Raw genomic sequence first — 13,696 nt, 5'->3', positions numbered from 1 at the left:
TCTATTAATATCTGAGTAGTGTTGGTATTGTTAGTTTGTCTTTCAAAGCACATAAATTATTATTCATCAGAAAGTTGAATAGATGGTAAAAAATCTGTTTGTATTTGTCCCTTCCTGCTAAGTGTTCCTAGCTTTTCTATTATGTACAGTGGCTTACAAAAGTATTCACCCCCCCTTGAACAATTTTCGTGTTTTACTAAATCTCAACCTGGAATTTCACAGTTTTTTTGAGGGTTTGCATCAGTTCATGTAAAGAACATGCCTACAACTGTGAACATTTTTTGTTGTTGTTGTGAAGCAAACAACAAATAGGAAAAAAAACTTCAGTGTACATAACTATTCAACCCCCTAAAGTCAGTATTTTTGTAGAGCCTTCTTTTGCTGCAATTACAGGTCCAAGTCGCTCTGAGCTTTTCGCATCTTGCAACTGGGATTTTTGCTCCATTCCTCAAGGTGAAACAGCTCCAGCTCCTTCAAGTTAATGGTTCCCTCTGATGAGCAGTAATCTTCAAGTCTGACCACAGATTCTGAATTGGATTAAGGTCTGGGCTTTGACTAGGCCACTCAAACATTTATACATTTCCCATTAAACCACTCGAGTACCTTGTGCAGGCATGTACTACAGAGGACAGAGAATGAACTTCAATCCAATATTGCAGCCAGCATGCAGCCAGCGGGTACGGAAAGGGTGAATCAAACACCCAAAACCCCGCCTCTATGGCTGAAAATTGTTCCCTCCAAATTGAGGTGCAGAGTCCCTTTAAATGACCCTGCATACAAAGCATACTAAAGAAAACATAGCGCTTTGCAAGTATAACCAAGTTCACCTGCACCAAGTATGATTGCATGGGAAAGGTCCTGATCTACTTGTTAAGCATAACTACAGAGCTTCATTAACTCAACAGAGGTCATAGGATTGTCATTTTAGCTCCCATGTTGCTGGTATATATTTATGTAAGTCATTTTAAAGAACTAAAAAGAGTAAAGAGTAGCGGCGCTGTTACTTGTGGAAAAAATGGACTGCAGCGGGTGAAGGCCCTATATCACGATTAGGGTAAACAGCAAATAATAAATAAAAGTATATATACACACTAAAAAAGGTGAATATACACCCGCGCTACGTCCTACGTTGCTACCAGGAAATAACACTACTTGTATAATAATTATTATTACCTGCTTTAACAGATGGAATGGGGCGGATAGTTTTGATAGTGTCGCAGATCAGATTTGAAAAAATGATGCGGATATTTTCGCTCTTCCTTTTGCCTCTAATACAGAGTCCACAGGGCTTATGTAGTAACTATGCCTGTATAGTATAGCTCAGAAAAGTCAGAGGTCTCAGACAGCGCTGAGAAAATAGATGCTGGAACAATAATGAGTCAGAGCAAAGGTACTTAGCTGGCGGATTCCTACTGATTCCTTGAGTTGTTGTGAGTAGAATATCTTCTGCGCGCGCTGTCCCGGCCGGTGACAGACGTGCGCGTTACTCCACGAGTCTTCACCGGAAGTAGAGAAGGACCTTCGGAAAAGACCTTTGGTATCCCGGTAACCAGATCACGTGATGATCAGTCACGTGATGCTTCCTTCAGAAAGTACGGAGCGTGGTGGGAGCCAGAAAACCAACGCGTTTCGGAATTCCTACGGATTCCTTCATCAGGGTTGGCTCCCCCACGCGCTGGTCATGCTTAAATACATGTATGCTAATTAGTATAATTTATTCGAAGGCAAATAGCTCCACCTCATTGTTCAAACCTTTCGGTCTCAAAGTATCTAATTCAAAGATCATGCGAGTTTCTTCACGTGACATGCGCTTAATAAAATCACCATTCCGCCAGTCTTTTTTAACCACTTTAATCCCTGTTATTTTCACTCCCAGCGTAGATCCTTTGTGATCTTTTCCGAAGGTCCTTCTCTACTTCCGGTGAAGACTCGTGGAGTAACGCGCACGTCTGTCACCGGCCGGGACAGCGCGCGCAGAAGATATTCTACTCACAACAACTCAAGGAATCAGTAGGAATCCGCCAGCTAAGTACCTTTGCTCTGACTCATTATTGTTCCAGCATCTATTTTCTCAGCGCTGTCTGAGACCTCTGACTTTTCTGAGCTATACTATACAGGCATAGTTACTACATAAGCCCTGTGGACTCTGTATTAGAGGCAAAAGGAAGAGCGAAAATATCCGCATCATTTTTTCAAATCTGATCTGCGACACTATCAAAACTATCCGCCCCATTCCATCTGTTAAAGCAGGTAATAATAATTATTATACAAGTAGTGTTATTTCCTGGTAGCAACGTAGGACGTAGCGCGGGTGTATATTCACCTTTTTTAGTGTGTATATATACTTTTATTTATCATTTTAATGAACTGGATACAGTATAAAATATATAATTGTTTAGGATTCCTTTCTTTACAATAGAATCCTATGGAGATCTATGCCAGTTATTGCAGTGGAGAGCAGTAGCGTAATGTCAAGAAACTTTTACATCTGAAATGGCTGTATGAAAACAGCAGCCACATTTTCAATTAAAAGTAGTCAATAAAGAGAGAATAAAATAAACTGAGCAATTGAAAGAAGGAGAAGACTTCTGCTGCAGCCCCTTTATTCTGAATATCGGTAAGAGTCCTAACACTAAGCATACTAATAATTTGTAGCATATTTTAGTACTAAACCCCTTAAGGATAATGTACAGTTAAATGTAAAAAAATGTTTCACAGACAACATCTACAAGAGATATATCATACACGACTTACCACTGTTATCGCACTGTGAGCAGTGTATCAGTCTTTCAGATTTTCCCTTCTTGGTGACGTCCTTACCCTTCAGACAAATTCCACAAATAGCATTTGGGATGGACTTAGGCTGGAACAGTAGAAAAGGGTAGTAATGTCACCTCATACCAACCCAAATAGGGCTCTTGATGCCAATATTCAACATTAATAAAAAAAATTACAACCTTTACATACAAGACTAATGTAAAACTAAGACCTGAACTTTTGCAAGGCAAAAAAAAAGTCAAAGATTTTGCAATGACAGTTAATGGGAATCTGTCAGTTGAACCAACCCTCCCAAGCCTTCTATATCGGCATGTAGGTACTTAGTAAGTTGAATAAAATGATACTTTGAATCTCGTGGTAGAGGACAGAACTGTAATGATGTACCTGAAGACGGCTGATATGCAAGCGTCCAGTATTCTTGGTTCAGTCGGTTGTAGACCCTTAGGTCTTTGGTCTAGCTTTAGGCAGTAATGGCCGTGTTGATGATATATGCTTTGCTCTTTTCCCTTGGTCATTTTCCTTTCCCTCTCCACTATTCCTTTCTCTTCCTTCCCCCTTCTTATTTTTCTCCCTCCCTCTCCTTTGATTACCCCTTCCCCACCCCCCCTTTTTTTTTTCTTCTCCCTTTCACTCCCCCTCTGGTGGTTCGGTTGTACTGGGTAATTTTGTGTATTTTTTTTGTCTCCGGGAAGTTCGCCGGGGAGCATGGTGTTATACAGCAATATTGTTTATCGTCGGTATACGATTTATTTTGTTATATATTGTTTTGACTTTCTTCCTTTCTTCAGTGGAAAGGACACGACCCGTTAAGGGGTTATACGGTTGGTCCAAACCGTGATATTCGTGAAACGACTATACCCCATATCTTAAGTAAGAGTTTTTAATTTTCAGCTCCCCCAGGGTACAATTTACTGCTATATTCCCTTTTTTTCTATTTTTGCCTACTCTTTTTCTCCTCTTTTTCTTCTAATTTGCTGTGCCTTGTTTTCTGCTCTTATCTCAGGTGGCAGGATAGCTCCTGTTTGGGGCCTAACGGTTGGGTATTCAACGTTCTATTGAAAAATGGGTTCCTTAAAATTTGGTTTCCTAAATTTACGGGGATTCAATACTCCCCAAAAATGAAGCCATGTACTTTCAGATATGCACAAGCTAGGGGTTCAGATACTTTTTCTTCAAGAAACTCATTTTAGAGCTGACCGGATACCTGTTGTCGGGGGGTAAACTTTATGATAGATGGTCCCATAGTTCCAACCCCGAATCGAGGACGAAAGGTGTCTCAATAGCCTTTTGTAAGAATTTAAATATCATATTGTTAGACAAGGTCATAGATGAAGGGGAACACTATATTTTTATGAAAGTTAAAGTTGCTGATCGGATCCTGACCATAGTTAACTGGTATCTCCCGAACCGGGAACAGCCTAAGGTCTGCAAGTCCCTATTGTTGAAACTGTCTTCATTTGCGGAGGGCCAGGTTGTAATAGGTGGTGATTTTAACTTTGTCTTTGATCTCAAACTAGATACCTCCTCTGGTCGGGGGGCGGACCCATCGAGAAAGGTGAGAGCCCTACAAAAATTCCTACTTAAACTACATCTGATAGATGTTTGGAGAATCCTCAATCCTAGAGGTAAGGATTATACTTTCTTCTCTTCTCCACACAACTCCTACAGCAGAATTGACCTTTTTCTGGTCTGCAGGGGGGTCTTATCTTGGAAGCTTGATGCCAAGATTGGTAATATGGTTCAGTCGGATCATTGCCCTATTTTTCTATCCTTGGAGATACCCGGGCTGGCTGTGAAAAAATTCTCATGGAAATTGAATGGCAACCTTTTACGAGACACCACTTGTTTTAGTGATTTGAAATCTGACATTGCAGCCTTTGCCCATACTCATGCATCAGATCCCAAACCTCAGGCAATTAAATGGGAAGCACTGAAGTGCGTCATGAGAGGCACCTTAATCAAACATGGGGCTAGAATCAAAAAACCTCAGACTGAGGAAATAGACGCTTTGCGGTCACAAATTCAGACCCTGGAAAGCAGGCATAAGAATTCGAGGTCCTCAGACTTTGGTCGAGCTCACTACAAAAAGGCTTGAACTTAAAGGCCTGCTGGATAGACGGTTTATGGGTGACAAGGAAAGAACTAAAGGGTTTTTCTACAAAAGAGCTAATGTTTGTGGTCGCCCTCTAGCACGACTGCTTCATCCCAGATCGGGTCCCACCCTTATCTCATCACTTAAAAATGATAAGGGCCAACTGGTCCATAGTAATGAGGAGATCCTGGAGGTCTTCCAAAAGTTCTATAAATCCCTGTACAACATTAAGGGCAGGTTCGCTGATTTGGATCCCACCACGTTGAAAAATAAAATTAAATCTTATATGAATAGGATCAAGGTCCCGTCCCTCTCTGAGGCGGATTTGGCGGTCCTGGAAAAGGACGTAACCCCTGAGGAGCTGGCAGAAGCTGTTAAATCCACGTCCACCTCTAAATGTCCTGGGCCGGATGGGTTCACTCCCTTATTCTATAAATCCCTTCTATCTGACTTGCTTCCCCAAATGGTCCTCACCTTTAATGCGATTTCTGAGAATAGTTTTACCCCCCAGTCTCTAGAGGCTCATATTTCTGTTCTGCCAAAGCCTAATAAAGATCCCCTGCTGGCCGGGAGTTATAGGCCAATCTCCCTGATCAACGTCGATGTAAAATTATTTGCTAAGGTATTGGCTGACAGATTGTCGGGACTTCTCCCATCTATTATCGACCTTGATCAGGTGGGCTTTGTCAAGGGCCGGGAGGCGCGGGACAGCAATATCAGGTCTCTTCTCCTTATTGAGAGGACCAAGATGCAAAAGTCCGCTCTTTGTCTTCTGTCGATTGACGCGGAAAAGGCCTTTGATAGAGTCCATTGGGACTTTCTACGGGAAACCCTAACCCACATTGGCTTACAATCCAATTTCCTGGGGAAAATTATGTCATTATATTCAAAACCCTCAGCTCGTGTTAGTCAATGGATCTTTGTCCGACCGTTTTTATATTCAGAACGGTACTAGACAAGGCTGCCCGTTGTCGCCCCTATTATATGTTTTAGTTAGTGAGCATTTGGCTAAGGCTATCCGAGTTAATGACAGTATCTCAGGGATTCAGGTTGGAAACTCTAACCATAAAACGGCCCTCTTTGCCGACGACATCCTCCTCTTCGTCTCTGACCCAGTCCTCTCTTTTCCAGTGCTTATGAAGGAGTTCGAATCCTTCGGGGATTTAAGTAACTTCAAGATTAATTACTCCAAATCTAAGGTCCTAAACATTTCTCTATCTTCTTCCGTGGTGGATTCCTTGAAGCGGACCTTCCCCTTCAGATGGCAACGTGATCAGATTTCATATCTCGGGGTGAACCTCACCTCGGATCCTCTTCAATTATTTTATTTGAACCATCAGGTCATTTTGAAAAAGGTGGGATCCCTTCTGGAGTCTTACGGCCCATTGAGGCTACCGTGGCTCGGTAGGATTCAGGTTGTTAAGATGGATATCCTGCCGAGATTTCTTTATATCTTTCAGGCGATTCCCATTTGGCCACATAAATCGTTTTTTTATTAAAATACAGTCCTTGATTTCCCGTTTTATCTGGAAGGGGAAAACACCGAGGGTGAGTTACAAGGTTTTATCTAGGCCACGTCAGTTTGGTGGGGTGGGTCTTCCCAACCTCCGAAGCTATTGCAGGGCGGCCATATTAGTTCGCCTCTTGGACTGGAAATATAAAATTAAATTTAAAAAAATGTGTAGAGTTGGAACAAGAATGGTCCGATTTGCCTCTTCATTATCTTCAGTGGATCCTAAAGCAATATGCTCTTCAACGGGGGAGATTTTCTTTCTTAACCTCAGAGGCTATGAGGGCATGGCACTGCAGTGGTGTGAGGGGGTCTGCTCCTTCTGGGGCCAGCCTTCTTACACCTATTTTTTGCAACCCGGCATTTCCTCCGGGCATTCACAGGAAAGCCTTCATGGGTTGGAAATACGAGGATGACATACGGGTTGGTGATATCTTACAGCGTGGCGAGATTCCCACCCTCTGTTCCCTCCAAGCCCGATCTCCCTCCACTAAACTTCTTTGGTGGGAGTACTTGCAGGTCCGGTCCTTCCTGGCCTCTTTGAATTTGCCAGGGGGTTCGCACTGTAGATTCTCTCCCTTGGAACTGTTGTTTGCCGGTGGAGACGCCCCGAGCAGGGGAATCTCTTCCCTCTACTCAATTCTTTCAACACCTGACTCTGACACAAGGCTCTATTTCCAGTCTGCTTGGGAGAATGATTTGGGGCGGACTTTGTCGGATGAGGAATGGGAGCGTTGCTTCCTGATGAACCATAAACTCCCGAGTTCCAGTGAGGCCTCGGAGAAGGGGTATAAACTGCAATATAGGTGGTACCTCACTCCTGACAGGTTACACAAATTTTCTCCCTCAATTTCAAACTGCTGCTGGAGGTGTGGAAATGGCATTGGCTCCCTTTTGCATATCTGGTGGGACTGACCCTTGATTAGAACATTCTGGGACCAAGTGTTCCGAAATTATTGTTTGATCACAGGCAAGCACATCACCGGTACTCCGGAGATAGCATTGCTCTCCATGATTCCCGGTTCGGTGGGATCCCAAAAAAAGGATATCCTTAAGTTTTGCCTAGCGGCTGCTAGGACGATGATCCCCCGCCGATGGCGAGACCCGGTTCCCCCCGATGTTGTTGAGTGGTTTTCAGAATTTTAAACCATCTTTAGGTTGGAGGAAATTGATGCAGACATTTCACAGACAAGGGTCTCCTTTTTAGGTATCTGGACTGAATGGATTTTATTTAAAGATTCTGCTCGTTTCCCTGACCTGTTTACCTGATATGCCTGTCTATTCTACAGTTGATTACTAAGCTATTTTTCTTTTCTTTTCATATTCTCATTTTATATTTCTTTTCTTGAGCCCCACCTACTTGGGCTCCCCCCTCTATTTCCTCCTCTTTCTATCTCCCCCCTGAGTGAGCTATTCTCCTTCCACCAGTTCGGTGTGATAGGTCTGTACCATGATTTACCAGTTACTTTTATAATTATAATAATACTATTTGCGTACATGTCTCGCTCTTGGGGACATGGGCGATCTGATTTTAGGTATGCTTTCTTTTATTTACGGTTTTGAAAGTCCTCGCCTGTTGCGGGGGCAAGGAGTTTTTGCTTATAAGTTAAAGTTACCATACTCATTCTGGAGGGTTTACTCCCTCTATTTTTTTTTCCTTTTCTCTCTTTTATGTAAGATTTATGCAAGGTTTGTGAATGAGTGTTTTTTGTGTTACTCTTCTCGAATTGTATATTATAAGGAAAAGTACTTTGCTCATTGTTGTAGTTTTTAACTACTGTTTTTCTTGTAAAATTCTCTTCTCTTTAATAAAAATATATTTACACAAAAAAAATGATACTTTGAGATCTGTGATATTATTCCAGAGAAAGTCCACGTTTTCTTTAATATGTAAATGAGCTGTTAAGATCTATGGACCGGACATAGATTTCCTGGGGAATCTGCCCCCAAATCTTATTTTAAATGAAAGAGGAGATACCTGTGTGAGAGGAAAGCAACCTGTCAGTTATTACATGCCTAAGCTCTGGAGGCCGATTCTACTGGTGATTTATGTCCCGCAAATAGATCGTAATAGTGCATTTACATATTAAGTAAAAGTGTATTTCTGGAATAAGACATTGGATCGCAGATACCATGGTACAATTTTATTCAACTTTCTAAGATGTACATGCCCATAAAGATGGATTAGGAGGGAGGGATGATCCTACTGGCAACATTTTGCTAAAATTTAATAAAACGCTCTGTCCTCCAGGCCACGCCACCACGGACTTACCCCAGGGCTCCGAACACTGCGATGGACTTAAAGACAAAGTCCATGTTCGGCATCCTGTCCTGGACAGTGGCTGTCTGGTACAAATGCTGAACATTTCTGGCCAGGTTAGCCCATCTCTACATCTTTCCTTTAGGCTATGTGCACACGTTGCAGATTTGACTGTGGAATTTTCTGTGCAGATTTTGCATTTCTTGGCAGAAAACGCAGGTCAGAATATGCGCCTTTTTTTGGTATGTGCACACGTGGCAGATTTTTGTGCAGATTTCTTCCTTTTTTTTTAGCCCTGTAGATTTCTATTATGGAATGGGTGCAGAAACGCAGCAGATCTGCACAAAAGAAGTGACATGGTCCTTTTTTGAATCTGCTGCGTTTTCCGTGCAGATTTTCTGCACCATCAGCACAGCATTTTTTTTTGCCATTGACTTACATTGTACTGTAAATCACTTGCAGATCTGCAGCGTTTCTGCGCGGAAAAAAAGCTGCATATCTGCAGGAAATCTGCAACGTGTGCACATACCCTAAAAATGGATGAAATTATTGCAATTTATTTTGGAATCACAATATCCATCTCTATGTTGCCCAACCCTAAACAGCTGATATGAGGGCTCTGTTACAAGACAGTGTTACATCATTTTTTTCTGCGGGCAAACAGTAAAGGATAACACTATCTAGGACTCACTTAAAACATAATTTAACATTAGATTATAACTACAATACACTTTTTGAGACAACGATAACATAAAAATGAATGTTCTAGAAACAATCGTATACTAGGTTATCCAGAGTACTTCACACAAGCATTTATGTGATACGACAATATAACAAAACCTCAAAAGCATTTTAGAGCCCAGAATTATTACAGTACTTCAATGCTAAATAAATGTCACCAATACTAATGCACAAAACAGTATACTAGTAAGGCAAAAGCTGAGTCCACTTCTGTCATAGACATTGAACATCCAAGAAACTTAAACTACTAAAACCACAAGTGAAACTAAAGGAAATTACTGTTTCTGCTCACTACATTCCTCTTAGTATTGTGCCTAATAATGGAAATTGTACTCATTATACACAAAATGCACTTAGTGCTTAAAAATCTAGACCAGAGGTGTCAAACTGCATTCCTCAAGGGCCGCAAACAGGTCACGTTTTCAGGATTTCCTTGTATTGCACAGGTGATAATTTAGTCACCTGCACATAATGATTCCAGCACCTTGTGCAATACAAGGAAATCCTGAAAACATGACCTGTTTGCGGCCCTTGAGGAAAGCAGTTTGACACTTCTGATCTAGAAGCTGGAGTAGAGTATTGAAGAATTTGTTTAAGGCTTTTTAAAGCTCTGAATTGTAAACGAAGCAATGCAAAATATTTGTGAAATTTCTAAGTAGGATAAATGTTAAGTTTCCATGCACCATATCCAGCCATTCCTAAACTAGCCAAATAAAGTAGAAGTACAGAAAATTGAACCATGTGTGTCTCAAAACATGTATTCGAATTTGAAAATCTGATCTTCACCTAAAATTAGGTAAACAAACTCGGACCAACACATGGCAAATTACACCGTGTCATTTATCAAAAACTAGGCTAAAATGCAGAAGCAGTTTGTGAAAAATAAAAGTACCGTACATCTATAGAAGTTAAGAGGCTAGGTGCTTCTAATCAAATGCCCTTGAGTAACTGTTCATCAGCAGAAGTTCATAATAGCAGATGTGTTGGCAGCTTGCTAGTCTGGAGCATTTGGGCATGTGTAGACAATGCAAAAGAATGAAGACATGAGCAATGATCTTAGAAGAGAAATTGTTTTTGGCAATCCAACTGAAAGGGTTATGAGGCTATTTCCAAAAAATCTGGAGGCCACTATTCTAAAATGATAAAGATTATACACAAAAGGAAAACATTCAATGCAGTTGACAATCTTCTCAGGAGTGGATTGCAAATTCTGGTTCCCAAAGGGAAGGGAGACAAGAGGACACGAAAATATAATCTTTATTGGTAAATTTTAAAATAATGTGATTAAAATCAGAATTACTGCAGTGGCACTAATCTGTTTAAAGAGTGAACATATACTGAACAACTAATGTGTATCATAGGTAAGTATCACACAGAAGTGGTCCAAATTAGGTCCCAATGTGTAGTGACATGAGATTATAATTTATTTATGTTTAAATAGGCTTCTGGCCAATGTCTCTTAATTAGATGGCCATTAATTCCACATGGACAATTAGCCCACTGTAATGGATTTGTTGGGCAAGTACCGTATTTTTCGGACTATAAGACGCACCGGAACCATAAGAAGCACCCCAAATTTTCAGAAGGAAAATAAGGAAAGAAAATAATGGGTCAGATGGACAAATGGTGGTTCGTCTTACAGTCCGAACTCAGCTTACCAGGGAAGGGATCGGCACAGGTGGAGGAGTGGTCATAGGGGTCATTCGGTGGTCCAAGCTGGTGTGGTTGCCTCCGGGAAATCCCATCCCAAGCTGGTGTAGTGGCTCTGTGCTGGGACAGGCGTGGTGGCTCTGTGCTGGGGCAGGGGGTCTGTGCTTAGGTGCAGTGGCAGCGGCTCTCTTTGCTCCGTGAGGGGCTCTATCGGCATTTCGTCAAAGCCCGGAGGCTCCTGCACATCCATTGCTGCCATGTTGCGGTGGCCTCCGGGAACATGACCCTGTGGTGTGTTGGTGGCGGGCTGTGCTCTGGGGCAGTGGCAGCGGCTCTCTGCTCCATGGGGGGCTCCGCCGGCATTTCGTCAAAGCCCGGAGACCCCAGCACATCCGTTGCTGCCATGTTGCGGTGGCCTCCAGGAACATGGCCTCCGGGCCAGGGGCGGCGCATGCTCAGATTCAAATATCGGCAACGAGATCTCGTCCCGAGATCTTGTGATGAGATCTGAATCTGAGCATGCATCGCCCTCGGACCGGCGGCCATCTTCCCGGAGGCCAACGCCGCAACATGGCAGCAACAGATGTGCGGGGGCCTTCGGGCTTTGACAAAATCCCAGTGGAGCCCCCCCACGGAGCACAAATAGTCGCTACCACTGTCCTGAAGCACAGCCCACCACCACCACACCACAGAGCCCCGCCACACCCGCAAGATTTGTTAGTATTTTGCGACCATAAGACGCACCCCCATTTCCCCCAAAAAAAAATTGGGGAAAAAAGTGCGTCTTATGGTCTGAAAAATACGGGTATATATGATGGTGTATCACAACCAATGTATTATATAATTCAAAAATTAAACAAGCTAGTATGGAGTAATATTATATACACCTGGTAATCATATGTTTGTTCTGGGATAAATATGCAATCAGTGCCTGATGTGATATTTAAATGTTATTCATAAATTAATGCAGCCAATGTTAAGCAGAGTAATCAATTGTGGGGCTCATATGTATAAGAGTGCGTCTCAATTGTGTTCCACATTAGCAATCATACAATGCCCTGATCATCCTGTCAGTGAATGAATAGACACGGCACCAATCTCAGTATTGCGCTGCTGTGTCAGATGTAAAGTCCGGTAATGCATCACAGGCATGGAGTCAGACTGTCAGTCTAAGGGTATGTGTCCACGTTCAGGATTGCATCAGGATTTGGTCAGGATTTTTCATCAGTATTTGTAAGCCAAAACCAGGAGTGGAACAATTAGCGGAATAGAAACATATGCACAACTTCTGTATTTATCATCCACTCCTGGTTTTGGCTTACAAAAACTGATGGAAAATCCTGACCAAATCCTGAACGTGGACACATACCCTAAGAACAGCGTTCCAAGTGGTTGTGGAAACACTGTGTGTGTCTCCTAATGCTGAAAATAGTAGGGCAGGTCAGTGTCAGAATAAACTATTCTGAGGCTTACCCTCTTTTGGTTAGGCTGATTATCACTAAGCTATAGACCAGGACAATGAGAGAGTCCATGACGTACGTTTTGCCGACAGTGTCTGCTTTTTCTAAGTTTATTTATGCACAGTACAGTGATTGATAGATGAATTAACCATTAAATGTTCCTTATGTAGACAATATCATTGTTAGCATTGGTCTTCTCCCGACTTTGCTCAGTGGATGATTTCACAAACTCCCCTCTCCCGCTCTCTGACCACAACCTTCTTTCATTCTCTATCAAGAACTGCCATCCTGCTCAGGTCACCCCCACTTTCCACACTAATAGAAACATACAGGCCATTAACACCCAGAAACTTATGAAGAACTTGCAGTCCTCAATGGCCCCTATCTCCTCCATCTCATGTCCTGATTCTGCATTGAAGCATTACAATGAAACCCTGCAAAGTGCTCTGGATGAAGCTGCTCCTCCTATACATAAAACAACTCGGCACAGACGGCAACAACCGTGGCACACGCTGCAAACACGTTTCCTGCAGCGGTGCTCCAGGTGCGCAGAACGTCTGTGGAGAAAATCTAATCTACCCGAAGATTTCATCCATTATAAGTTCATGCTAAAGACATACAATTCTGCCCTTCACCTCTCCAAACAAACCTACTTCAACACCCTCATCACCTCCCTGTCCAATAACCCTAAACGTCTCTTTGACACGTTCCAGTCCCTACTCAACCCAAGAGAGCAGGCCCCAACCACGGATCTCCGTGCTGACGATCTGGCCAATTACTTCAAAGAAAAAATTGACCACATTCGACAGGAAATCATCTCCCAATTTCTTCATACCATGCACTGTCCTCCCACCCCCACTGCATCTAGTTCACTCTCTGACTTTGAAGCAGTTACAGAAGAAGAAGTAAGCAGGCTCCTTGCATCTTCTCGCCCGACCGCTTGCACCAGTGACCCCATTCCATCACATCTCCTCCAGTCCCTTTCCCCGGCTGTCACCTCTCACCTAACAAAAATATTCAACCTTTCCCTCACTTCCGGTATTTTTCCCTCCTCATTTAAGCATGCCATCATACATCCATTACTTAAAAAACCATCCCTCGATCAAAACTGTGCCGCTAATTATAGACCTGTCTCTAATCTTCCCTTCATCTCTAAACTCCTCGAACTCCTGGTCCACTCCCGTCTTACCCGCTATCTCTCAGAT

The 13,696-nt window shown here is 42.6% G+C and overlaps 1 protein-coding gene across 4 annotated transcripts in view; it reads right to left on the bottom strand.

Moving 5' to 3' along the window:
- PHF10 (PHD finger protein 10) overlaps window positions 1-13,696 on the bottom strand; it is a 307,704-nt gene that overhangs the window by 30,821 nt on the left and 263,187 nt on the right. For all 4 annotated transcript variants that reach the window (XM_069769324.1, XM_069769323.1, XM_069769325.1 and 1 more), the window contains one exon: window positions 2,755-2,863. In XM_069769324.1, the coding sequence (XP_069625425.1) occupies window positions 2,755-2,863 (109 nt within the window). The remainder of the gene's footprint in view (window positions 1-2,754; window positions 2,864-13,696) is intronic.

The sequence above is a fragment of the Ranitomeya imitator genome, chromosome 5, assembly GCF_032444005.1.
Source record: "Ranitomeya imitator isolate aRanImi1 chromosome 5, aRanImi1.pri, whole genome shotgun sequence".
NCBI lineage: Eukaryota > Metazoa > Chordata > Amphibia > Anura > Dendrobatidae > Ranitomeya > Ranitomeya imitator.
Note: the sequence above shows the minus strand (reverse complement) of the source record. Positions and strands in the feature narration are given on the sequence as shown.